This window comes from Pararge aegeria, chromosome 14 (genome assembly GCF_905163445.1).
Source record: "Pararge aegeria chromosome 14, ilParAegt1.1, whole genome shotgun sequence".
NCBI lineage: Eukaryota > Metazoa > Arthropoda > Insecta > Lepidoptera > Nymphalidae > Pararge > Pararge aegeria.
In genome coordinates this window covers 3,075,216-3,103,012 of record NC_053193.1, presented here as the reverse complement: position 1 = coordinate 3,103,012, position 27,797 = coordinate 3,075,216, and the positions used below count along the sequence as shown (strand labels likewise).

General features: G+C 36.7%; 2 protein-coding genes across 4 annotated transcripts; one reads left to right on the top strand and one right to left on the bottom strand.

Moving 5' to 3' along the window:
• Window positions 1–334: 334 nt before the first annotated feature.
• On the top strand, window positions 335–13,360 carry LOC120629350 (brachyurin-like). Its single transcript, XM_039898275.1, has 6 exons — window positions 335–776; window positions 9,216–9,385; window positions 9,972–10,239; window positions 11,249–11,338; window positions 12,131–12,324; window positions 13,256–13,360. The coding sequence occupies exons 1-6, from the start codon at window positions 746–748 to the stop codon at window positions 13,358–13,360; spliced, it is 858 nt and encodes a 285-aa protein (XP_039754209.1). The 5' UTR covers window positions 335–745.
• LOC120629349 (sulfotransferase 1 family member D1-like) lies at window positions 6,625–27,797 on the bottom strand. Of its 3 annotated transcripts, none has more exons than XM_039898272.1 (9): window positions 27,706–27,797; window positions 21,935–22,019; window positions 17,447–17,581; window positions 16,849–16,948; window positions 15,708–15,876; window positions 15,205–15,331; window positions 14,755–14,849; window positions 13,968–14,136; window positions 6,625–6,765 (listed from the first exon to the last, which is right to left on the bottom strand). In XM_039898272.1, the coding sequence occupies exons 2-9, from the start codon at window positions 22,011–22,013 to the stop codon at window positions 6,650–6,652; spliced, it is 990 nt and encodes a 329-aa protein (XP_039754206.1). In that variant the 5' UTR covers window positions 22,014–22,019; window positions 27,706–27,797; the 3' UTR covers window positions 6,625–6,649. The 3 variants fall into 3 exon arrangements, with proteins under 3 accessions (XP_039754206.1, XP_039754207.1, XP_039754208.1); XM_039898273.1 differs by lacking the exon at window positions 27,706–27,797 and adding an exon at window positions 22,979–23,071; XM_039898274.1 differs by lacking the exon at window positions 21,935–22,019.

Here is a 27,797-nt window from a genome sequence, read left to right as displayed (position 1 = left end):
ATTATCGTAGGCTCAACCGATGGACGCCCACTGCTGGGCGTAAATATCTTAAGGCGGTGTTATGCCGTTCATTACCAACGGGTTCTTGAAACTTGAAGCAATATTTTCATCCGAAAAGGGGTTACTAACACTGCGCTTTGCAGGGTGTCGATTCCAGGGTCCAAGGTACTCCAACATCCATCGGTTCTCTGAGCTCATTGCTTCGTCGGTTCTCGCGTAGAGATATTCGAGAATAGCTCTCTCCATCGCCCGCAATAAGTACCCACAAGTATATATATATATATATATATATATATATATACAACATACATATATATATATATATATATATATATATATATATATACAACATACATATTATGTGTAAGGTCACGTTTTTCAATGTAATTAATGCACAATAAGTATGTACATGTATACGCTCATACATACTTCATATTTCTTATCACATATATTAGGCAGTTGTATAAAATATATTTTCCTTTATGTAAAATAGTCTAACTGAGTACCTACTGAAAGGTAGAATAATACCTGTAACTGGCGACGCGAGTTAGTAAAACACATGCCTGATTCGCTGTCAGACGTTTATAGTGTGTTTCTGGACATAGACAATACAACGATTTAATTTCTATTAATACGCGTTGCCTTTTAAAAATCCTAAGCACTACTCAAACCTTACGTTAGTGTATGGGCAACACAACGGTTAAAATTTAGGGTGCGCTTTAATTTTTAGAAGGATTTCAGTAGCATGTTCATGAAATTATTCTATGCGTGGCTGAGTATGGCAAAAATCGCATGTCTATCTCTTTTTCACATCTATTGTGTGAGTGAGAGAGAGAGAATAAAGTATCGTCGTAGGCGCTGCGCAAACGTAGACAATCACTGTTACCGACACAATACACTATCACGGGATACAGCGGTCACAGTGTCCAGTTACAGCAACTGAACTTAGTCACCATTGTTACTACTGGACACCATATCATAAAAGACAAAGAAGTTTAGCCTTGGGTACGGAGTAAAGCTTATACAAAATTTCCACAAAATTTTTTTTAAGTTCTTTCCCCTAACACCTTTTGAGAGATTTGACTGTCGAGTGAAATTTGCCCATACCTGTATCCCATTTCGGCAACATAAAGTGTCTATGTATGGACAGCGCCTTATAACAAAATTTTCCATCTACAGCCGACCCAGCTAAATTATGTTAACGAAGTTGATTAGTTTTGCCATCTTATATTCAGCGCGCATAAGGTACATATATTTTTGTTGATTTCTTTTATACTGTGAATTTTTTGACAGTTTTTTGTTTAATGTCATAATATTAAGGTCCGTACAACAACGAGTACTAAACAAAGTTACCAAAGTGTGGGTAAAATGCATTTTTTATAAATAATAAGCAATGTGAACGTCTGTTTGTGTAAAGTGTACGTGCCATATACCTATTATGTTTTTGTATATTGTTTTTTTATGAATAACAAAATTTACTCTCAATAATGTGTAGTTATTTCTCTTTAAAATAACTTTTTTTTTATAATTAAAACAATCACAACATTTGTAATCAACAGCCGGAACTAATTGACAACTTAAATACAAAAAAAACAACTTTAAGAGCTCATTATTCAATCATTGTATGATAAAAACTATTTCATATTTCTTAAATCTTAAAAACCAATTATTCTATAAAACATATAAGTGTGACTAAACTTAACGAATTTAGACAAACTTTTGACACACAAACAAAATTGAAAAAAATAAAGTTCGTTCTGATATGATGTATATTTCGCAAGTAGGTCCCTAAAACACCTAAAGTAAATAAAACAATGGCTATCTTTACTCGCTATACTATAACGAAAATGTTGTGATTGTCGATTCAAATGTTTAGTTGATAGTATTTGTTGATTGATATATTTTATGTTATACATATTGTTTTTGGTTATTATCACTATTTGCTTTATGCATTACTATTTTGCTTTTTCAAGTCAATTATGGTGCAAGTATGATTAATTTATTGCATAACATTATACGGCGTTTTACAATATTAGACACATTTCTTAAAGCCACGGGACAATATTAAAGAACCTGCAATTAATTACATACTAATAAATTATGGTCAGTGTTGAGTCAAACCAACAAATATAAACGACAATACATATTCATTAATTTTTGCAAGCTTACGTTTCCCGTGTCCGTAACAAATGGTGTCTAGGTATATACAACGCCTTATTCCTGCGCATCGCAAAAAAATATTAAAAACTTTCACGATGCTATAACAACCGAAGGCCAATCTTCCTTAAGAATTTTCTTTTAATACCACTTACCGACCTTACGTATTACTTCTCCACTTATCCACCGCACATTTGTTAGATACACACTAAAACACGTCATGTTACATGCTCAATTGGGGTAGCTTTCGAAATGCATTTAGCTAACTAGATAATATTCTAAAGGTAAATATTGCAACAACATTTTTTAGGTACGTTGACATAAAAAAAAAAACCCAATAATAAAGCAGTTTATTAATTTGTAAAATTTATTTATTTTGGCTGAGAGTAATTATTACAATCACCTAAGAATTTCATTTAATTTCAATGATTCCGACTGAAAAAGCAGAATTAATAAAGTCCATTTGTCACATGTACGGATTATTCCATTCGGCTTCCTTATAATAATTCCAAATTTATTAACTTCAAAGCTAAGCTTATTTATTCAGAATACTTTGATATACAGAAATAAGTAATTTAAGTGAAGTAAGTGATTCTCACATGAATGCATAATTAATACACTTTTATTGAAACCAAACACAAGTACAGAAAAAAAAACACAACACACATTTTTAAAAACAACACTTATAACAATTTTACTGTTCTGAGGGTAACGTTGGAGCCTTAATGTTATTGTCTGTGGTATTGAACTTCCCCAGAGGATAAACCTCTGATATCTCCGTATTCTTATTTTGAAATATTAAATAGTTTCTTGCAATGCGCAGGCCTAGATTTATAACATGATGATGTAATGATTTGTGTAAGGTAAATTATTATAAACGGTCGATGATTAGATCAAGTGTATGGGTTTACAATGCAAATAATAAATGGATTAAAATTAATGTAGACTGGACTTTTATTTTATTCGCTTCTGTATACTAATTGTATTTAAAACCTACCTTTGGTACCAATCCAACGATTTGTATTTTTATACAGTATTATAAGATTTTGGAATGCCCGTCTATAAACAGAGCAACACTTCGGAGGGCTAAAGATTTTTTTTAATACATTACAAGTTTGCCCTTGACTGGAATCATCTGAGATGCGGAGCTAGAGCGGACTAACCTGTTAGGGAGCATGGTCAGTGGCGTGCACCTCATACATGCACAAAAGCACTGCCTACTCTAAAATTGATATATAACTCATATAGGAGGAGGATTTTTGCCGTTTTATGCAATTTTCCTACTGTATGCATACCCTGGTAAGAAACCCAGGGCACGCCACTGAGTATGGCAGTTATATTTAAACCATATTTAAGGTGTAGGAATGGCGCCACCGCAACGGTAAACGCAGCGTAGGTCGGTTCCCAACGTGGACAGATGACATCAGGCGAGTCGCTGGGAGCAGCTGAAGGAAAGCGGATTCCCAGGACCGTGGATTGTGGAACTCCCTACAAAAGAACTATGTCCAGCAGTGGACGTCAATTGGTAGATATTCTGATGATGATGATTCAACCCATACCTACTTCTAGTCGATGTCTACGCGACATCGTACTGGAACGCTGAACCGCTTAGCGGCACGTCTTTGTCGGTAGGGTGGTAACCAGTCACGGCCGAAGCCTTTATCAGACAATACTAGAGAGAATTCGGATATAATAAATTCACAAATCTCCCCGACCCGGAATCGAACTAGGGACCTCCAACTTATAACCACATCTCACCGCTGCACCAGGGAGGTCGGTAGAGTGCCGCCCTCCGTCCATATCTGATGCATAGGTGTTAAGCCTCATGTACCTACTTGTTACTATACTGGATTCAACGCCCTTCAGACCGACAAATAGCATTGCTACTTGGTAGTAGTAGAAGATAGCATGGGGGTAGGTAGCACCCCCGGATGAGCTCCGTACACAAAAAGCTCGACTACGTATTTGAGGATTCCGTAATCAAATTTACCATTATATATTATGAAAATTCAGCTTAATTTGCTATACTCCGCGAAAAGCAGGTGAATCTGTATGGTGTAGCTTATAATTTCTTCAATCCATGGAGTATAAACTCCACACCAAACAGATCTTCGGCAATGTACCCTCCACGTGCGTTACATCCGGAACCGGAGCATCCTCTGGAGATGTTGACTTTACAATTAATGACTGAATCGATTCATTGTGCCTCGTATCTTAAATAAAATTGAGTTGCCTAGGAAAGTGAATGACAACGTAGTTATTCTTAGCAGAACACCTCCTTAGGGACTTCCTAATTTCTTCATTCTTTAATAAGCCTCGAGTAGTAATTTGTAGCTATTCATGTAAGTTTTGTTTTTTTTTATTTTTTTTTTTGTGCGAAAATATTACTCAAATATACTACTAATATTACTACGACAATAAACACATCGCCATCTCGCCCCTAAGTAAGCGTAGCTTGGGTTATATGTACTAAGATGACTGTTGAATATTTTTATGAATAATATACATAAATACTTATAACATACAGATAAACACCAAGACACTGAAAAACATTAATTTTCATCACACAAACATTTTCAATTGGGGAATATGAACCCGTGGCCTTCGACTCAGAAAGCAGGGTCGCTGCCCACTGCGCCAGTCGGCTGTCGTAAAATAACGAATAAGATATAGGTATAGTTCTATTATATTTTAGCTTTAGGTTCATGTTATATAGATGTATATTAGATGAGCGCCAACTCCTCATATATAAACTGGATAACTAGTTTGGCAGGTATTATTTTCATGTTACATTTTTGCATCTTTTTTTGTTAAAAATAAATGATAATAAAAAAAACAATATTAAATTAATAAACCTAGGTTTAAGCGATGGTAGTTACTAAACCGTATTGAAGAGAAAACGTAGGTAAAGACTACATTCCCATCTCCGAAGTCGGTAACCCATCTAATTACCAATTTTGATCGATTCCCGCTATCGTAACAGCCTCTCCCTCCTTATTACCATTTGCATAATGTAAATAAACAAGTTGTACTTATGTACATTCTAATGCTTTTACCAATTCCCGTACGCTGTTCCCCCGTTCTCGACGGGCGAGCGTTTCAGGGCAATTTCGAGTGAATTCGACTCGGAAAGAGTTAATCTGATTTCATCACAAATTCATGATGTTATTTCCGCTTCACGAACTCTGACGTACATTTAAGCAAATTGCTCCAGGAGATAATTCGAACAACGCTTCTTTATTGAGTTGTTTAACGTGACTTTTAAGTCATTTTCAGGATTGGCTATCATCAGAAGAAATCTGATGGTACCTACGTGATGATACAGTCTTGGAATGATATAGCTGATTAGTGATCAGCAAGGGATATCACTTTATTCAAAATTCTATGTTCATGTCGGCCTATCACATACACTTATGAAGCGTTCATACAATCATGTTTACATAACTGTAAGGGGACGGTGATAACTTCGTTCGCCAACTTAAACGTAAAGCTACGAGGGTTCCAAACGCGCCCTGGTCTTAGAGCCCGAAACAAACTTAGCCGGGTAATTTTTTTTGTTATCACCATCTCCAGTAAACTAGCTTTTTATCGTTTAAGTAATCCTTAACATTATAATAGGATTTTTCTATAAGCTTACGTTTTATATATCCATTGAACTTATTGAGCGGCATCTCAGAGAAACCTTTAAAAATTCTCCTTTAAATTTATATCTTAAAAATAGTCCATAGGTATATGCTATGCTGTAGAGAACTATTTTTTATTTTTTAGAAATTTTATAGAACATATGTCATTTAAGGTAGACGCTTACGCGAATGAATTCGCAGGGGACCGCTAGTAGTAAAAAAAAAAGTAAACAGTCTTGAGATGTCGGTTTATTGAAATATCTGAAAACATAACTCCGGTGATTATAAAAAATATGCCAAAACTATGAGAGATATTTGGTTCCGCCCTGCATATCTAAGGTGTGATAAGAATAAAAAGATACAAATCAATAAATAAAATAAATAGACTACGACAATCCACACATCGCCATCGAGCCGCAAAGTAAGTGTAGCTTGTGTTATGGGTACTGAGATGACTATACATATAAACACCCGGACACCGAAAAACATTCATGTTCATCACACAAACATTTTCCAGTAGTGGGTATCGAACCCACGGCCTTGGACTCAGAAAGCAGGGTCGCTGCAAACAGCGCCAGTCGGCCGTCATATGATTTTATAACTTCTGAATTTTCTCTAGTATGGTAGGAGGCTATGGGCTAGTTACCACGATACTGGCATGCCATTAAGCTATTGAGTATTCCTTTACCGATTTAATATAACTGTCATACCTCAAACAGGTATCTTACCTGTTTGAGGTATACCTCCTTAGACAGCACCTACCTACCTCCTTACTTGCGAGTACGTGAAATTGCAGCTAAGATCTAATTAGTCAAAACAAAAAAAGTTATGTTAAGTGCTTGTGTTTATTAAAAAAAAAGTTTTTAAAATTAAGCCAGGTCAGGGAATGTCAAGTCGGTCTTGCTTAGATGGGTTTCCATGTACTCCTCAGCCTCTCGCTTCAGCTCGTCAGTGTTGAAGTACTTCACCCAGTTTCCGGAGAGACCTGCAATAAAATTTTACTGTTTTTTTTTTTTAGTTGAACATGTCAATAGTTAACAATAGTTAACCGTAATAATCAAATAAAATTTGGATGCAAATGCATATGAATTTATAAATTCATCAAATTTTTTTTCTAGAATTACAAATAATGTCAACACAATATTATATTTTTTCTGTAGTACGTTTTCTTAATGACATTATCATTTGTTGCATTTCTTATCCTATTAGAACTTCTGAACCCATTCCTTGCTATAATCGTTCAGTCTATTTCTCTTAAGCTGGATAAAAAATTGGCAAACGCAGGTTATAAACGCAGCTAATCGTAGGAACACGGCAACGTGGTTTGGACAAGCGCCCAAACAAACATTGATAAGAAACTTTCTAAAATTAATAACTTTATAGGAAGAACAAACGTTTTTTCCACAAGTTTGCCATTGACTGCAATTTTACCTAGTTAGCGATGATGCAGTGAGCATAGCAGTTATATCAAACCTACTTACTCATTTTTAACGCGGAATCGTATCGGAACGCTAAATCGCTTGGCGGCAAATCTGTCGGTACGGTGGTAACGAGGTACGGCTAAAACGTCCGGTCAGACTAGACCAGAGAAATATTAAGAAATTTTAAAATCCCAATTTTCCCGTGCCGGGTATCAAACCGCAGACCTCCGTACATAAGACGACAGCGCTTAGATCCGACCAGGAGACCATCAGGATTGAGCTGGACAGTGGTTATAGATTCTAGGTACTAATAAAGGGCAAAAAAGGTGTATTAAGAAACCGATTGTAGCGAAGCAGCGCGGCGGCGAGATTCTTGAGAAATTCTTGGCCTACGAAGTCACGGCTAGCACAAGCCACAACTATGATAAAATCGCGTAAAAATATCTTGCCAACTTGTATCCGCTTATTATCGGTTCGACCGTCACTTTCGGTATTTCCCATTATAATAATCTGTGTATTTAAAACAGACTAGGGTGTATATGTCTACACTTTACAAAACAGGTGGTAAGGAATGGGTTACGAAACGCTGTGGGTACCACCGCTGTAAGTCAAAGTCAAAGTCAAAAATATCTTTATTTAAGTAGGGTGGAACTTTTGATGCGTACATAAGAATTACACGGAAGTGAGATGATGGCGATAACCACATTCGTAAACTTAAAACTAAAGCTACGAGGGTTCCAAACGCGTCCTGGTCAAAGAAGAAGCCCACAACAAACTTAGCCGGGTGTTTTTTTAAGATATAAGTTCCTTACCAGTGGTAAATCAGGCTGTACATTATAGAACCACGAATGTGTGTATTTCATCCGAGTTTAGATAGGAAATATTAATCCTACTTATATTATAATCTGAAAGTGTGGATGTTTGTTACTCAATCACGCAAAAACGGCTGAAAGGATTTGGCTGAAATTTGGCTTTTGACTTGAAAAAGAATATAGAATACCTTTTTTCCCAAGGGAAAAATTATTTTTTTTCACGAGTTAAGCCGCGGGCAGACCTTTGAAATTTAATATGAATGTCACCTACGCTATGGAAAAGCACATGTACTTTCATTATACCGATCGCTCAAATAGTTGCCATGGTAGAATTAAAAATTCTTAACGAGCAAAGCTTTAGACCCAATTCTTACAGACGGAGAATAGTTCTTTGACACAGTCGAAGTCGTAGGCAGAAGCTAGTAATATAATAAATGCGAAAGTTTGCTTCTTTTTTTGTTTGTCCTTATTTTACTCTCTACCTTAGCAACCAATCCAATTGATTTTTGGCATGAAGTTAGCTGAAAGGACGGAGAGTAAAATTGACTGTTTTAATCCCAGTAACATCAAGTTAATTATACCATTGATGAACATCTTAATGACAAGGTTGCTTGGAAATAAGCCACGCTTCCATCTCACACAAGATTAAAAAATGATTGTTAATTTGTACAATAGAAGAGATCGTTATGTAGCGATAAGGCCAACAAATTGTAACCTCTGTAACTACATTTTTCTTTGCTGTACTATAAAAGGGAATTTTGGAATTTGAACATTCAAATGTTAGAAATCGCAACTGCTGAGTTTCTAGTCAGCTTCTTCTCAATACAATCTGCCTTCCGAATCAGTGATAGAGTCACCAGAAACAGATATACTAGACATTACGCAAGTGCTTATTGAAATAAATGAATTTAGGTTTTTTTTTTAATTTTATCAGTTTTGAAAACTCAGTACGCATGGCTACACCAAACAACACTCTAATCATTCAGCATTAAAAGGCGTCTTTGCAGCTAAAAATACATTGAATTAAATGATTTTTAATGCGCTAATCTTATAATCTATCAAACTTTTATCTAGTGGTACCGAAGAAAAATGTATTAATTTTTTTTGTTGACATGATAAGATATTATCTTACGGAAGAGTATATAAACGAAACGTACTTCTGACAGAGTCCACAAGAGCTAAAATGAAGTTCTTGCTGATAGTTTGCTTAGCTGTAGCTGTAACGGCCTACGAGCCGATTACTGTCAACTACCATGAAGACGTCGGTATTCCTGAGGCGGCTCGCATCAGAAAAGCGGAGGAAGCCATTGACTTTGATGGCAGCAGGATTGTAGGTGGAACCACTTCTGCTCTAGGTGCCCATCCTCATATGGTAAGTGTTGCTTCAGGCAAATATCCTCAGCCTATGAATTTCCCACTCCTGGGTACTGGTTCCCTCTTTCATAAGAGAAAGAGAGAGACGGTGAACTTAGGATTATTATTTTTAATATTTAATTACCTTATTCACAAAGACAGTGGCGTACATACACGTTATGGACAGTGGCGTGCACAGTGTTTTTGTCCAGGGTGAGTATAAGCGGGAAGATAGAGCTAGACCAATAATGGATTGTAATCAAGTATTTTTTCTTATTAACGAAAGGCCACCGCTTGACGACAATCATGCCCGTTAGAAGGCAATGATGAAGTCTAGGTTGAAGCACGCTTGCCTAGAAAAAGCCTATTCACTCTTGCCTTGAAGGTACTAAAATTATACGTCGCAGGAAACACAGTTGTTTTGTCCACACTTGCAAATACTGACGATAGCGCAGTCACTATACTGATCCTCCTCTTCACTCTCCTTAGCGCAAGAACATCACCCATTATCGTGGACTCCGCAGCCTTCCGTAAACAACCGCTCCAACTACTCCTGTCGATAACGAGCTTCTTTGTAATTAATATAAGAAATTATGACTTTCCAGGCAGGTCTGGTCATTGATCTAGTGGGTGGAAGGGAATCGGTGTGCGGTGCTTCTCTACTGTCCAACTCCAGATTAGTGACAGCAGCTCACTGCTGGAGGACTGCACGCAACCAGGCGGTTCAGTTCACAGTCGTCCTCGGATCTATTCGGCTCTTCAGCGGAGGCAATCGGCTGGTCACCTCCAGAGTCACTTTACACGAAAACTACAACATGGCCAATCTGAACAATGACGTTGGAATTATAACTATCAGTCCCGTCACATTAAACGGTGAGTAGAGAATCCTTTGGTTTCAATCAATCAATAGTCAATAGCAGTCCACTACAGTTATCACAAAACCTACATCGAACACCTAAATCGGATGCATAGTGATTTAGTCGATTCCTAGAAGTGATGACTCACGATGTTAGTTATCGAAAGTTACGGTCCCGATTCGACGGATCGTAAAGTTTAGGGGACACTTGATGAATAAAAACAAATTTGAACTGTAAGTAAGGCCCATTTAAGTTTTGTTTCGCATTTCTGGTTCACGTTGTCCAAAAAGTTCTTAATTAATAATCTTGTCATCATCACTCACACGCTAAAGTTGCATATCTATTTTCCGTAATGCATTTTGACAAATAAAAGTTCTAGATGGCCTGTTAAACGTCAAAACAAAGACTAGACAAACATAAAATTTGACATCTTCTGGTAAGGACTCATAGACAAGAATCCATGCCACGAGGTCGCTTTGCCCGTTCACCGTTATATTCTCTTAGTTGTCTCGTAAGTCTCCCAGACTTTATACGCCTTTTGAGAACTTTACCGAGAATTTTCTGGCATTTCGTTTCATTTTTTGTTCAAGCAGATAATTTCAAAATTATCGAACTGCTGATGAGCCTTTGGATGTAGTCCTAAGATAGTAGCGGGCTAACCTGTTAGGGTGTTCAAATCCAGATTGGGAGACATCACGCCTTGAGAACTCTCACGCATGCCTCACGATGATTTCTTTCCTCGTCAAGCAACTGATATTTAAATGCTTAAAACGCACATTACTCCGAAAAGTTAGAGCTACGTGCCGGGCATCAAACTCGGTCTCCCCGAAAGAGAAGTCGAAGTCTTAAGCACTAGACTACTACTATATCGGCTCTCCTGAAAAACATTACGGTTCATCACTCAAATATTTTTCCAGTTGTGGGAATCGAACTCAGCCTTGAACTCAGAAAGCAGAGTCGCTGCCCACTGCGTCAACCGGGTGCCAAATTTTTGATATTTCAAACTTATTTAATCTTCGTTTCAGCTCAAGTTAATCGGATCAACCTCGCCCGTGGTAACGATAACTATATCGGTCAATTCGCTACAGCTGTTGGTTTTGGCAGAACTGGTGACGGTAAGTTTATTAAAAACTAGTCATTTTCGCCACACCACATATCCATCTCATTCGCAATTTCGATCATTAGTACTTACAGCAATTTTTTTATTCAAATCCTTAGTTAAATCTTTCAGCTAACTCAGACACGCAAAACCCAGGGCATTTTCTATGACTACATCTAGCCTTTTAATTCTCATATTTCCCCCTCTATTATATTTACCTCTTTTCAATGTTTTTTCCTTTTACGCCATTGGTTGCCTGGAAGATATCGCTATGGAGCGATAAGGCATTAAGACAGTATTTATATCTCTGCAACTACTTTTTTTCTTTGGTGTACAATAAAAGTGTATTCATTCATTCCTTCATATTTTCTGTCATTGGCGCTACTTTTAACCCCTTTTATACTATCTTCTTAATCTACAAATAGATTTGCTTCATAGCATACCATACTGTCACGACGCTTTTACCTAATTTCAAAGAAAAAGCAAGCAGTTTAAGAAAAATGTTGTGCATGGAATAATTTATGACCATTTAAACGTCCTACCGCTTCAGATTTAGAAAAGTTTGTAATATAGTTAATTTCAATCGATTCAGTGAAATGAAATAAGTAACGATTTCTCTGTTTAACCGGTTAAAAAACGAAACGAAATGATTCCAATCCCGGGGTCAATGACCGAAACCGGTTTGAATTTTTTTCTGGTTGCCGAGTTTTAACTCCATATATACTGATTGCTTATCTTATCCATTCTTGTCACACCACACATGCATCCAACAAAACATTTATATTAAAATCCTTATTTTACCTTTCAGCCAACCCTGTCACGCAAAACCAAGTTCTAAGGCAGGCGAACTTGCAAATTATCGACAACGACTTCTGCACCCGTATCTACGGCAACAACGTGGTTATAGATTCAACTCTCTGCTGCGCTGGTGGAAGGCAGAACGTCTGCGGGGGCGACTCCGGTGGCCCTCTAACCCTTAACTCTGGTTCCGCCCGCATACTGGTCAGTATTTATTCACCGCTATTGTCAAATATTTCGAAGTAAAGTTTTTGACGACCTCCCTAGGGCAACAGTGAGCGCTGTGAATTTAAGTAGGAGGTCCCGGGTTCGATCCCGGCAGGGGCGATTTGGAAATTTATGATTTCAGATTTTTTTCTGGTCTGGTCTGGTGAGAGGTTTTGGCAGTGGCTAGTTACCACCCTACAGACAGAGACGTGCCGCTAAGCGATTTAAACCTCCGGTGCGATGTCGCGTAGAAACCGATTAGGAGTATGACTACCATACTCCCAAACAGGTTAGCCCTCTACCATCCTAGACTGCATCATCACTTACCTTTTACCAGGTGAGATTGAGATTGCAGTCAAGAGATAACTGGTAGGGGAAAAAAGCTTCGTGGACTACTGCCTTAACCTAGACAAAGTTTTGCGATCACAAGATATTGATAAATAATTACATATCTCCTTCTTATATTTTTTTTGTTTGTATTTTTGAAGAAATTGTTGCAACAATAATGTTTCATTAGTTTTTGAATAAGCCCTATAATAGAATAATTAACAAATATTTCTTGTAATATGTGGTTTACGCAGTTGACGCCGCAGTGAGTAATTATTTGTACTTTTGTGTTCTCTCGACTGGTGTACAATTTTTAATAACTTATGAGCGAAGTAGATTTTAATTTAAAAAAATATTATTTTATACTATCCGTACGCGATTTGACTAAACCTATTCGCGATATGTCGATGCGTTTATTATCTATCAATTATTTATTTACTGTTGTAAATAATAGATGAGGATATAAATTTCTTAAACGGGATCTTAGACTAGCTCCGTGCCAAAATCAAGTTCATTGGTTGCTAAGTAAGCTATTAAGTCAAAATATTAAGTGAGGATTTAAAAGGAATTTGTGTTAATCATTTGGTATTTATTTTTTAAGGTTGGTATCGTGTCATTCGGTTCGAGTTCCGGCTGTGAGCGCGGCCACCCGTCTGGCTTCGCCAGGGTCACCTCGTTCGAGTCCTGGATACGCAGACACATATAAACCCTCGTAGAAATATAACGGAATAAACGTTATACGGCTGTTCAAATTTGCTTTTGTCCTGTTTCCCTTTTTCATCACGATCCCCATTATCATCATCAATTTCATCATAAAATCAACCGACTAACGTCCACTGCTTAATAGGTCTTTTGATATTTCCAAAACTTCTGCGTACAGCGGTTCCTTACGACTCGTTTGAATTCGACTGGTGGGAATAATATATAATAATATTGTTGTATTATACAACAATACTTACCGCCAGGTGAGATTATCCTCACCAAGTAAATGTTCCCACAGTGATCTAAACTCAGTAACTAAATTCCAGCAGTGATCGTTTATTGGTTGAGATAAGCATACTTATTAAAATACTGAAGAAGAAATAGACACCAATAGAAGTGCTGGAGCCACCCAGATAAACCTGTCTTGTCCTCTTCATAAACCATGTTCCTGTCTACCAAAAAACACATGGACTTTTAAGAGTACACTTGCTTCTTTCCGACGATGTACAATTTATTATATTCTGGGGCCATGATATTTGATCTTAGCCTGCATAAGTGTTATCGCAGTGCAACGCTAGCTTGTTATACATAAGTAAACAAATAATACTTACCCTTCCTCATGAACTTGATTTCGGTGTCCTTATCTTCTTTGCCGTACTTAAGGGTGGATGATTTTTTCATATTTTCGAAATTCAGATGTTCTGCCAACTTTTTCTTCTGTTCGTTTGTATACTCCTTGCCCAAAGCTTTGGACACTTTGTCTATGACACTACACAGATCCTGAAAATTTTAATAAAAATAACTGTTTATTTGAAACTTATAGCGTTGATGGCTTCCAAGGAATTTGTTTGTATACTCTAAAGAGTGTCTAAAAATTCCTTAGAATAATCCCAAATTTTAGTTTGGAATAAACCATGTAGATATTCCACTATTTGCTACTGCGCAGCATAAATGACCACCTGATTGGTATAAAGGGAGGTAAAAAACTAAAAAACATTTAGTTGGTGAGGATAAAATTTACATTTGCGCCATATAAAACGACTGGTAAATAACATGTATAATCAAGTCTTCAGAATGTATTGGATAGAAGTAGGCGTTACTTTGCAGAATTCCATGACCATTTCATTCCATGAGTATAGCAATTTGGTCTTTATGAAAATTAAGAGCAAATGGCTATACTCTGCGAAAAGCAGGAGAATCTGTACCTACGTTGTTTTTCGCGGAATATAGCCAGTTAGGCAAAATTTTCATAACCTTCAGAATATCATCATCAAGTCGATAGAACTGACAAACGGAATTGATATCTTTCGGTTCCAGGAAAAACACTAAGGTTTAAGCCATATAGCAAACTGACCACACGGCAAACTTTCCAGTTGGATGAAAATAAACAGATCTTACCTTTTGCATTTCTTCGTAGAATAGGAACGTCATGTTAGGGTGATCACGTTTTGTCCAAGCTTCTTCAATGTGCGGAAACAGTGGCATATGTAGCACTGAAAATTATTACTAAACTAACATAAGCTATATTATCATTTAATCTCTTAAGTTCTATAAATTTAAAAAGAAATACATAAAAAAAAATCGGAATCTGGCAAACGCGGCCTCAACGCTTTGACCACTAAGCTATGGCGCGCATCAGGCATAATAGTTGTCAAGCGCAAGCTTTGCTAGTATAACAAAAAAAAAGATCAGGTGCAGGATTGAAAACATAAAGTTCTTTCCGAGGCACGGAAGTTTAATAAAACAGACGAGCAACATAAAACAGACGAGCAACATAAACTAGACGGCTGTCATAACTTTGGATTAATTCCTTCAGAAGTATATCGATGTATATAAGGGAAAACTCACATAAGTCCTTCTTGAATAGCTCCCAAAATTCAGTGAACTGAACATCCTCGTCGAAGTACCTGAACAGCTTGTGCATGAAGTGGAACGATACGGCCACATCGCGGGGATCCCTCGCTATGTAGAACACCTATGAATACATAGATCAAGTAATACAATCAAAAAGAAAATATTAAAAATAGCCACGATGTCAACGATCTAAGTGACCTTGAAATTACGACTTAAGTTATTCAACATATTAGATAAGTATTATTATTACCTAAGCTATAACTTTTTGGTAAGGACTTAGCTGGTTGATATGTGTTGCAAAAGGTACGTGTTTTAACATATGAATCAAAGATACATATTAAAATTCATCTCTTAAACCGCGCGGTTGCATTTTCTGATGGAAACGCAGCTGGACGCGCACTATTTTAACGGATACATATAAAGTTTGAGCTAGTTATGAAATTTTAATATTGTATCCTCAAGGTACTGAGCAATGGGCAGTCTTAAGGATATTTTACCTTTGCAGTATCAAGTAGTTTAGGCGGAAGCAGCGACAAAGGCAGGTGGGTTTTGACGAATCGTGGAGATTGAAGCGTGTGGAAGTTCCTAAAGTCATCGACCGTCGCTCCGGAACTGTTTCCCGCTGTAGGAGGCCCTTTCTTTACTTCCGATGACATCGTTGGGTATCTAAAACACACACACACACACACAAATAGCTTACTTAACAAAAAAAAATTTACCCGGCTAAGTTTGTTATGGGCTCTTCTTAGACCAGGGCGCATTTGGAGCCCTCGTAGCTTTCTTTAGGTTTAAGTTAGCGGACGAAGTTATCACCATCCCCTTAAAATTATGTACACATATATGTATCATGTATGAACGCTTCATAAGTGCCTGTGATAGGCCTACAAAAATTAATAGTTTTTAAATTTGAATTTGAATATGTGTTATAAAGTCGAACCTGAAAAAACACTAGATCACTTTTCCGATTGTTCTAGTGTTTTTTCACGAAAGGTGCTTGACAGCACCTTTCGTGAAAAAACACTTTGAAGTGTGACAAAATACTGCAAAACTATTGCAACTTTCATACTTGTAATTTGTATAATTTTTACGATTATATTTGTAATTATTAGTAGGTTATAAGGTGTTTGTATTTTCTTTGTTATGTATCGATAACTTACCCAAGGAGTACCTATAAAAGCACTACGTCAGATCATGTCACTGCCTGGCTCCTTGGGTCCCTACTGAAAATTGCAGTATTCCTTGGCTGGTACCTTCTGTCATGGGACTGCAACACAGAGCTGAGGAGATGACCTAATGTCCACAGCTACGCAACGTACTATTTAATTCTCTTTTTTTTCATATTTATTTGAATGTTGTTCTAAGAATTTCAAGTTGACAGAAAATACCTAGTAAGTACCCAACAATTTTGAACTGACCCAGGAATCGAACTATCGTTATCATTAGTCGAATATAATAGACCAACGCAAGTTCCTAAGCTAAGCTTTCAAAACTTCTTATTACGACTACTTTATATTGTATGACCACTTAAGGTCCAAATTTTTCTAAGAGACCCTGTTTTCCTGAACTTACAATTACAAAAAGTTAAGAGGAAAATGGGGAAAAATTAAACTGGTAAACATTACGATACAAATAACTTACTCAATAAATGCGTATCGTTTGGTGAGAGGTGTTTTAGCAGCACCATCGTAATCTAGATTATTCTCCAGAAGCCATAGCAATTCTTGTAGCCATGTCGTACCTGAAAATTGATCCATCATCATCATATCAAATAATTACCGGCCCATTACAGGGCACGGGTCTCCTTCCACAATGAGAAAAGGTTAAGGCCGTGGTCAATCTGATTAAGACATTTTTGGACTCCACACACCTTTAAAAACATTATGGGGAACTCTTAGGCATGCAGGTTTCCTCACGATTTTTTCCTTCGCCGTGATATTGATTCCGCTTTTTTATTTTAGCTAAGATATAACAAAGAAAAGATAGAGGTGCGTGCTGGGATTCGTACTCGCTCCCCCGAAAGTGAAGTCGAAGAAAGATACATTTTTATCCTCTCCTAGGGAAGAAAATTGTCTCCTGTTTGCCGTGCAGGTAAAGTCCATTCGCTTAGATACGATCGCTTTTGTGCCGTGCCGTCGTGGCTAGCGCCGCATATTGTCAAAGCACCGCTGCTGTACCAAAGGACGCGGCGTGCGGTGTACATCCGCAGGAGAATTCGGCATTTTATACTCGTAAATACCTGATCTAGAGAAGGCAACCACCCAAATATCATCGGGTCTCACATCGAGGTTGTATATGTCTGCAGCGTGATCACCATAGCCCGCCATCCAGAAGTAGCCGTGCGGACCCACTCGAATGAATGGTCGAATGTAACCTGACCAAAAAAAAATCGTCAAAAAGGTTTGTCTGTTTGCCTGATTGTTCCGACTATTTTTAGGAACTTTTGATCGGAATTTCACCGGCAAGTAACACTATGTTCGTGAAGCGGTGATAGCCCAGTGCGTAGGAGCTCGACTTCACTTTCGGGGGGCCGTGTTCGAATCCCAGCACACGCCGAAAAGTTAGTGGTGCTAGTTCGAACTCGGTCTCCACGAAAGGAAAGCCAAAGCCTTACCCACTTGGCTATCACCGCTTTAGTTATAGCTCGTCTATTTACTAGGTAATGTAAATTCAATAACATTCAACGTTCAAAGGCACTAATAAAATAACTCCTGGCTTGTATGTATTCGCTAAGGCCAGGCCAAACTTCCTATTCTCGGAACAGCTTTCTGCCAGTGACAGGATTATTACGGCGACAATTTCGAGAACAGCCAAGTGGAAGGCAAATCGGTTATTTATAAGCACACTGTTCCCCGAAATTGAGCCCAATCTGATTTATATACTTTAAGTAAATCCGTATTTGATTTTGGTACTTGGAACTGCTCTGTTTTAGCTCATATATTGATTATGTTTTAAATGATATCGTAGCCCAATAACACGTTTTTTAAGTTTTGTCTGTCTATCTGGGATTAATGATTTTGATACTGAATGTGATGCAGCCTGAAAATTGTACCATTAGGCTGTGTCCCCAGTAGGAAAACTGTAAGCGGCCAACTGAGTTTGCGGCGTATCGGTTTAGTACGCTCTTCCATATATTTGAAATGGAGTGTCCATAGTTAGCTAGTTTTGCGCTCACTTTACGCAGTTTTCGGCGTTACGTGCGCCGACTGTCCCAGTTAGTGGCCGACTTGCAGCAAACAGACAGACTTGACGTTTCAAAAGTGCTTATATTAGGCCTATTTGAAATAAACGGCCGATTGTCGCAGTTTGCAGCGACCTGCTTTCTGAGTCCAAGGCCGTGGGTTCGATTCCCACAACTGGATGTTTGTGTGATGAGCATGAATGTTTTTCGGTGTCTAGGTGTTTGTATGTATGTTTTAAGTATTTATGTATATTATTCATAAAATAGAATAGAATAGAATAGAATTTGTTTATTTACCAGAACAACACAAACAGACTTACATACGGAGTAACTTAAAAATTTTGTACTTAATTATAAATAGCTTAAGTCTATGATGTGTCGTGCCAATAAAAAGGTTTTGACTCAGCTTAATGCTCCGGATACTAATGTACCCACAACGCTGGTATTCTGTCAGTACCTATTTAGTTGAGGGAAGTCCAATTATGAAATCACATATAAAAACAATAAAAAAAAAAAAAATATATATATATATATATATATAAACTTTATAAAAGAAAGTAAACTTCATTATGGAAAGAAGATGAAAATTCATTTTTGTTTAAGTAGTAATGGAAAAGTATGTTAGTCAGATAATAATTTTCAGTTTTTAGTAGTTATTATTGTAAGATAGTGCCACATTAGATTTTTGAATGTTCAGTAGATAATAGCGATATAATTTTTTAAAGCAAAACTTTGATTTGGCATTTCTAAAAGGCGGTGGGATGTCGTTCCAGCATTTGGTGGCAAGATATTTAAAACTGCCACGAAATGCTGCAGACCTGTGGCGTGGCATCGATAGTGGTGGCGCTGTAGTTCTTTTACCGTAGCAAGGGTCGCGCCAAACTAATTTCCTATACGGGTATGGTGCTTCTTTTGTTTTAACAACACCAAAAAGAAGAGTGCCTACTAGCAGATTATATCTATTTTTCATGTTTAGTAGGTCATGATCATTTAAAAAAGGACTGATGTGAGATCTGGGCGGAATAGTAAAGCAAAATCGGGCGCAAGCATTTTGTGTGCGCTGAATTAATCGCCACGATTTACCTAATAGACATGGACCATAAACAGTAAAACAATAATTTAGTTTCGAAAGTATCAGCGTGTCACAAAGTTTCATTCGAAGATTGATGTTAATGTAAGGTCTAATCCTGTACAGTACTTTTAGTCTATAAAAACAGTTTCGTACTAGTTCCACTACATGTTTTTCGAAACGTAAGTTTTCATCCATTCGAAGTCCTAGATTACGAGCATCACTTACATGTTCAAGGCATATTCCATTGATATTCAACTTTGGCTGGCAAGCTAAAATTTTACTAACTTGCTTTTTAGATCCTATTACCATAAATTTAGACTTGATAGGGTTAAGAATAAGAGCATTATGTTGACACCACAGTGAAATTTTATCAAGGACTTTATTCAATTGCCCGACTGCTTTATTAACGTCTTGGTGATTAACAGGAACATAAATTTGAAGCTCATCAGCGTATGAATGATATTGACAGTTTTCCATACAGTTAATTATATCGGCAGAGTACAAAATAAATAAAAGAGGACCCAAAATTGACCCCTGAGGAACACCTCTACTAACAGACTTTAGAGTCGAAACTAGGTCTTTTCCATCGGTTTTTCGTATAACCACTTGTTGCATTCTATTCTGAAGGTAACTAGCAAACCATTGCACTGTTGCTGAAGAAAACCCGTAGTAAGAAAGTTTAGCACGCGTTAGCCTAATATTAATCGAGTCGAACGCATGAGAAAAGTCTAGCAGAACAAGGATACTACCCTGGCCGGCATCTTGGGATGTGAGTAAATCATCTATGACGTCTGATAAAGCGGAAGATGTGCTACGATTTTTCCTGAACCCTGATTGAAAATATGGTAATAAATTATTTTTTTCGCAATACTTTATGACTTGGTTGTAAATAACTTTTTCAAGAATCTTAGAAAGATATGGAAGAATACTTATTGGCCTTAAATCCTTGATTTCAGATGGGTTATTATTCTTGGGTAAAGGTAAGATTAAGGCTGTTCTCCAGCATGAAGGAAATTTCGTAGATAATATTGATTTATTAACTATAGCTGTGATGACGTTAAGAGTAGTCGGTAGTGTAAGAATAATCATATCCATGTTTACTTCGTCTATTCCTCGTGCGTTAGATTTAATTCCTAGTATAATTTTTGCTACTTCATAATCATGTACAGTCTCCAGTTCAAAACTACTAACCGCGGAGAATTTATGAGTCTCGAAATAGTCTAAAACAGACGGGTCAAAAAAAGTATTCATCAGTCATCTTAGTACCCATGACACAGGCTATGGTTACTTTGGGGCTAGGTGGCGATGTGTGTATAGTCGTAGTATATTTATAAATGAATTTTGAATTTGTAAATTCAGTCGGTCGACCTAAATAAGCGGTTAATTCATAACAGTTTGCTTGCGACGCACGAAAATTGATCTGAGTTTGCAGCTAACTCGAATTATTTCAGTTCGCGACTTTGCGGCTCACTTAGTCGGCCGCTAACAGTTTGCCTACTGGGGACACAGCCTGAAGGTAACGGTAAATTAAAAGGGATTGATTTAATAAAACTCAATTATGTTCATTATTATCATATCGTCCCATTACCGACCCACTACAGGGCACAGGGTACTATAAGGGTTTAAGCCGTAATCCATCACACTGGCGACTCCATGGGCTCCATTGGTGGACTCCATAAGCCTTTGAGGACGATATGGAGATTTCTCAGGCATGTAGGTTACCTTACGATGTCCCTTTAAATTTCAAGCAAGTGATATTTGAATTGCTTGAAATGCACGTAACTTAGAAAAGTTAAAGGTGCTGGGGATTCGCACTAGAAGCCCCCAAAAGTGAAGCCGAGGTCCTAATCACTAGGCTATCACCGTTTCTCGCAATCTTCTTCGCAATTGTTTTCAAATTTTTCGTACATTACATTACATTTCGTATATTTATAAGTATTGTACCTATCAATCACATGACATCTAATCTAAAGTTTAGTGGAAAGGGGTGTTGACATCTTTATTTTGAACTGAACTCAAAAATGGTTAAAGTTTAAACTTTTATATTGTTAATGATTTTTTTTACAATAAAATTACATTTTTTGCATTATTTGCATGATGCTTAAGTTTTGCACGCTATGTATGGCAATACCTACACTGTAACCTAAAACCTTTTAAACCATGTAACAGCTTTAAAACGTGTATTTTGCAAATAAATATATTCTTATTCTTATTCTTAAAACTATAGGTAGGTACTATTGCGGATAAAAAAAATTGAAATTTAACTATTTTTTTCGAAACAAATTTTTACTCTGTTAAATGTATTGCAATGCAAATGTGGTGTTCCCAGAACAGAATTTTTACTTTCCTGGTCAGGTTTTATATATGCCTACACGCTCCGTCCCTCGCGCGTCGCTTGCAATGTCGCTTGAGATCGATTTCGCAGTACATGGACAGATACTGACACAGGCATAGAGAAGTTCTGCACATCTCACCTTTGTAATATTTCTTCGCTAATTTATCTTCTTCTTCGGTGACATTTTTAATTTCATACGGGAAAACCATCTTTGCCATTTTATCCTGAAAAATATTATTATTTATTATATTGTGTAGGTTTGGATGATGGCCACTTAGTAGGGTTGAGATTGGATTATCATGCCTCGTGGCACACCGAATGTTCCTCGTGCGCCTCTGACGGAGTTTGGAGACCTTGATAAGATTAAGGTCCCCCTGTGGAGGGTCTGCCACGGCAGACGCCGCTGGCTGGGTTGCGGACGATTACGCAAATGTTCCCGTGACTAAGTCATGAGGCAACGAGTAGGAACAACGCTGGGGTTTAGAGAGTATTCTGGCTGCGTTATGCCGGTGAGTCCCATATACCCCTCCGGAAACGGTGCAGCTTCAGATGAGATATTTGAGGAGGGGATGCAAAAACGCATTTCCCAGCATTAAAAAAGGATCTTTAACATCATCACAAGTCCGTCCCACTACAGAGCACGCGTCTCCTCCACGCTGGCCCAGTGCGGATTGCGTGGATCACCATAAAATATTGATCTAACTATTTTCTAATGGTGAAAGGATAATTAAAATCGGTTATTTAATTTCAGAGTTTATGGTGTACAAACGAACTAATAAAGAAATCATGCCTTTTTGTAATACTAGCCTGCATAATTGAAAAATATTTTAATATGGAAAAATTTTAGACATTCAATTTATTTTAGTTATTAGAACTGTTTGAAATAGCGCATAGAACATTAAAATTAATATCTACAATATTAAGAGAGATATTTTATACCCGCAAAATGTAACACTTATGAGAAATAATAACCAGGGATTTATAAACATAGAAGAGAATTTATATGATACTCGTAAATATAAATAGCCCTGCCATGCCAGATCGTTCAATGCCATTTGGAACAATCATAAGCCTTAAAACTCTTAAGGAACTAGTTATTCGACAAGCCGACTTTGGTCCCGTCGCTCGCTTGTCGAGATGTTTGCTTTGTGCAGGCGAGACGAGCAACTTTATTGCAACTTACTCCCAGTTTCCCGCGACGTCGCGCGTCGTCTGCGTATAGGATTAAATTCTTGTTTGAAATTTCGATCTGAACGATGTGGAAGTTTGAGTTTGTTCTTAGATCTCATTACAACTCAACTAGCGTGGAGAGTTAAAGTGGTGTTTCAGTTTTATATTGGCTAGAAAGACATTGCATAGCTTGTATTAGCTTGTGGCTCGAGCTTATATCCTTAGCCATTATGCAGTCCTAGTATCAAATGAATGCATCATATGAGATCGCTATATCAAAATTCAGACTGTCTCGTTGATTTAGTGATTAGAGGGGCATGAGGTCCTGGGTTTGATCCCAGTTAGGGCATAAATTAACTAGAAATTGAGGTTTCTTTGAATTATAGAAAAGTTATGGAATGGGCGATGATTACCCCTGTGACCAGAAAGCAAGTAAAGTTTCCAGTTTGGTTTAGTCCCAGAGGCCTTTAGCTTATAACATAAATGAAAGTCCACCACACCATTTTCCTATCATTTATATATAAGCAAAAATAATGCACTAATAAGTGTGTAGAGGGTACATTGCCGAAGATCTGTTTGGATTGGAGTACAAGGATTGAAGACATTAGAAATCATATACAGATACATATAGATTCTCCTGCTTTTCGCGGAGTACAGCAAATTAAGCTTAATTTTCATAATATATCAGGGAATTCCGCAAAGGAACGCCTGCTTCTATCGAATAAAAAAATAACGCATTTAAAGTTTAATTTAAAAAGTTTTAGGCCTAAAATATTTATCCATACAAAAATACTTAATTCAATGAAGACAATCTTATATAAAACATTCTCTCTCTCTCTTTAGTCGCTCCCTCATGACTGAGGATCGTGATCACTGGTATGGCGAGTAATCTTGTCATATAAGATCTCTCTCCATCGGGTCCCGGACCCGATGGAGAGAGATCTTATATAAAACATTGAAGCCTGTTATTTGGTCTCATAGTCTGAAGGCGAAAAATTATATTACGGGGCACACAGGGTGGTTCTGTGAGTATAGTGCGTGGCCAATATAAACACTTATACAATTAGGTACTTACTCGCGATGTAATTTTTCGGTCAAGGTTCGGTCGTCTAAGGAAAATTTTTCATCAAAGAATAAAAATAGTTGGAAAATCCAAAAGTGCACGCCTCATAATCTCATTCATTACAATAAAATTGAGATTATTTGTGAATAATAATTAAACTACATCTAATTATACCGTGAAAAGTAATAGGCTTCTATTCCTCAAAATACTGAAGCCCATAAAAAAAAAACAACTCGATAAGTGAAGTATTTCGCTCGTTATCGTGACCACAAGATACGGGATCGGCACATACTCATACAGACCCACGGACGTCAAAGACAGAAATTTTTTAAACAATTTTTTATTAGTTTAAATAATAAAAAGAGATTTAAAAATATCATGAGTGTTAAAATAGTGTTTTTTCTCAACATTTGTCTATTTATATTCACTTATAAAAGCAATAAAGAATAAAATAAGTGACATTTTAAGTTGGAAAATCACGCGGTGTGCGTGAACTGACAGTAATACCCACCTCATCGCTTCGCTTATGAGGCATGCAAAATGATAATATATATATTTATCAATAGTGTGGAATAAATTGTAAAGCTATGTTTTGTTTGTTGCTTGGTGTGACATGTGCTTCTTTACACTTCTAAGTAAAATTTAGTTCTACATAATTCACAATAACATGAACTTAGAACAGATAATTACTTATCCGTGCCGCGGCAAACTTTCAACGAACGAAACTCGAGATATCTAGTTGCAAAATTTTAATTAAGAGAAGCTGAAATTCCATCGATCCAACTCCAAGATCAAAAGGGTAGGCGGGCAACAAAGCTGATACTGCTTTGAAGTGCAATCCAGTTTAATGAGCGCTTGAGGTTCGAGACCCGGGAAACTTGGCAAGCGAAATTCACTCTTATAATCTAGCTCTTTAATTATCGCGTACGTAGGGTCATTTCGCCTGTTTGCGTCCACTTAGTGGAGTTGTTAGGTTTGAACGTGAAAAAAAAAATGTCCGTGCGGTAGTTTTTAATCAAATATGGTTGTAATGTAGTCCCTATATAGTTTTGTCAAGTTTAATGCACAAGGACAACGCATCTGATGTTTTATTCTACACAGGTACAAATAGCTGAAACAGGCGATTTTCCCATTTTGCGTCCACAAAATCCAGATTGCGTCCGCCTGTGGACCAATTGGCGTCCACCTGTTTAGAAATAATTAGGAAGGGAAATAGGAAATAAAAAGGGAAGCTTGTGATTTTAATCAAAACATTTATTTAATACCTAATTGCTGATATCATAAAAGTTAACATAAATTGCACTTCAGGATATTTTTTTTTCTCCTCCAACTAACTCCATTAATAGATTCACTATTATTTCGAATATAATGTCGATGGCTTTATACGATTCTATTTTACCATTTCGGTACAAAGACTTTAAAATGGGCCAAGTGCGAATCGGACTCGCGCGTTCCGTGTTTTATTTTATTTTTTAATATTTATTGTTATAGCGGCAATAGAAATACATCATCCACGAAAATTTCAACTGTCTTACTATCACGATTAATGAGCTACAGCCTGGTGACAGACGAACAGCGAAGTCTTAGTACTGGGTTCCTGTTTTTACCCTTTGGGTTAAGAACCCTAAAAATGGAACAAAATTCAAATATTGGCAAATACATAAAATAATTTTCGTATATTAATTGTATATTTTTAGGTTAGGTAGGTTATAAAGAGTATATTTAAATAAAATTATATAAATTTTACTCTATTATTTTCGTGTGATAAAAAGATGGACGCAAAAGGTTTCTTATGTAGGAAAACTGTGCGTCCAAGTCTGATTTTTGACATTCATTATCTTTTTTTATAGTTCTAATAATATGGACGCAAATCGGCCATCATATTATGCATGTTAATGTTGTTAAAATTGATAGGAAGTTTATATTGTTTTTCCCATGTTATCGTATTTAATTAAACATCTTACTGAGAAATAGTTAGAGTAATCTGCGTCCACAGCGGACGCAAAGTGGTTTTTTTATAAATTTTATGTACCAGTTCGCGTCCACCTTATATAAAACTGTCAGTAGAAAAATATGAGCACAAACATCGTTATTCCTATAGTGTGGTTCACAATTAAGGTCTAGGGATAACAAAGTATTCTAAATTTCACATAAACACCTTAAATACTTACCGTGAAATGTACAGCTGCTCACTATTTTTTTTACAACAGATTCGCGCGTCAGCACTTGTTGGTTGCACACGCAAGATTAGTTTATTTTTCATTAAATTTGGGTTGCACGCACAGATCTTTTGTTTGTGTGTGAGTACCTGTCATAGGTCCGAACATCAATAGAAGCGCTCTTGTTTAGATTGGAGTGTCGGTATTGTTATTTTTCACTGTTGTAAAACAGTGTACCGTCGTTTGGACGCGAATTGGGCGTCGGACGCGAAAAGGCGAAAAGACCCTACTTATTTTTCGTGTAGTCTTGGGAAATAAAAGTTTAAAGAGTGGTAAATGGATATAATGCATTGGTTACTTATTTATTTATTTGTCTTAAGTTAAAAATATTGTTTAATATCTATATATATATATATAAAAGAAGATTGAGGTAAACTCAAGAACGGCTGGATAAATTTTTATGATATTAGATTTTTTGGATTTCTCTTAGACTGGAGTAGGATAATAAGTATTGAAATGTAATATTCATAAAAAAAAATGATCCTCGATACGAAGTTCGCCGGGACAGCTAGTATATATTTAAGTAATGAAATATTTATTTTATGGGTATATGTATATACCTATGTGTGCGCACCACCAGTGGCGTGCATAGAGGGTATGCACAGGGTATGTAGATGATATAAAATGAAAAAAGTCTCCAGTACGAGTTATAAAAAACTTAAGGATAGGCATTGTAAGAGTTATAAGAAGCCTACCCTTAAGTTTTTATAACGCGTACTGGAGACTTTCTTCATTTTATATCATCTGCATACCCTGTGCATACCCTCTATGCACGCCACTGCGCACCACGTAACTATTTTCTGTATTTTTTATCTTCGCCATTAGTTGCCTGGAAGAAATCGCTATGAAGCGATAAGGCCGCCAAATTGTACACGTTGTTTTGTTATACTTTTCTTTTTATATGTACTTTTTGGTAAAAAGTATATTCATTCATACGTTCATTCAATAAATCCATCCATCTATCAAGACCAAAGTACCTATCTCAAGGCAATCATGCATATCCCGTTGGTTCCTACACAATTTTTTATTTGAATTTTTAATTTAATTGATATTTCCTAGTGATAGGTACAAACGATTTTATAAAAAGATAAAGTTCTTTTGTATTAACAAAATATATATGTAATATTATTGGTAGTATTAACAATGTGTAATAGTATTGGTATTGAACTTTTTTTTTTATACACACAAACACACAAAACACATCATGACAACATAAACATAAGAATAAAAACCAATACAATAAAACTAGTAATCCTCCACAATGTGTGTGCAGAAATGCAGTTAATAGATGTGACGGACTCTTTATTTGTACACCACATGAAGTAAAAGATATATATAAGAAAACAGAAATAAAAAAATAGAACCAGAATAAAAAAGGCGGCCTTATCGCTTAGTAGCGATCTCCGCCCGTCAACTAATAATATAATGTTATATGTATGTTATATTCTATAGTCTTACCTTTCTATTATTATTTTTGAAACTTTTAAATTCCGATATAACTTGGTTAAGATATCTGGATACGCATAACAAAATACGTGTTCACAGATTGG

Excerpts from the sequence above, each read along its gene's own strand:
- LOC120629350 (XM_039898275.1), top strand. The coding sequence starts at position 746 with ATGTTCATGAAATTATTCTATGCGTGGCTGA. Across the intron at positions 9,386-9,971 it reads TAGGTGCCCATCCTCATATG|GCAGGTCTGGTCATTGATCT; the intron begins GTAAGTGTTGCT and ends ATGACTTTCCAG. Across the intron at positions 10,240-11,248 it reads CAGTCCCGTCACATTAAACG|CTCAAGTTAATCGGATCAAC; the intron begins GTGAGTAGAGAA and ends TCTTCGTTTCAG.
- LOC120629349 (XM_039898272.1), bottom strand. The coding sequence starts at position 22,013 with ATGGCAAAGATGGTTTTCCCGTATGAAATTAAAAATGTCACCGAAGAA. Across the intron at positions 16,949-17,446 it reads GGTTGCCTTCTCTAGATCAG|GTACGACATGGCTACAAGAA; the intron begins GTATTTACGAGT and ends ATCAATTTTCAG. Across the intron at positions 14,850-15,204 it reads GCTATTCAAGAAGGACTTAT|TGCTACATATGCCACTGTTT; the intron begins GTGAGTTTTCCC and ends AATAATTTTCAG.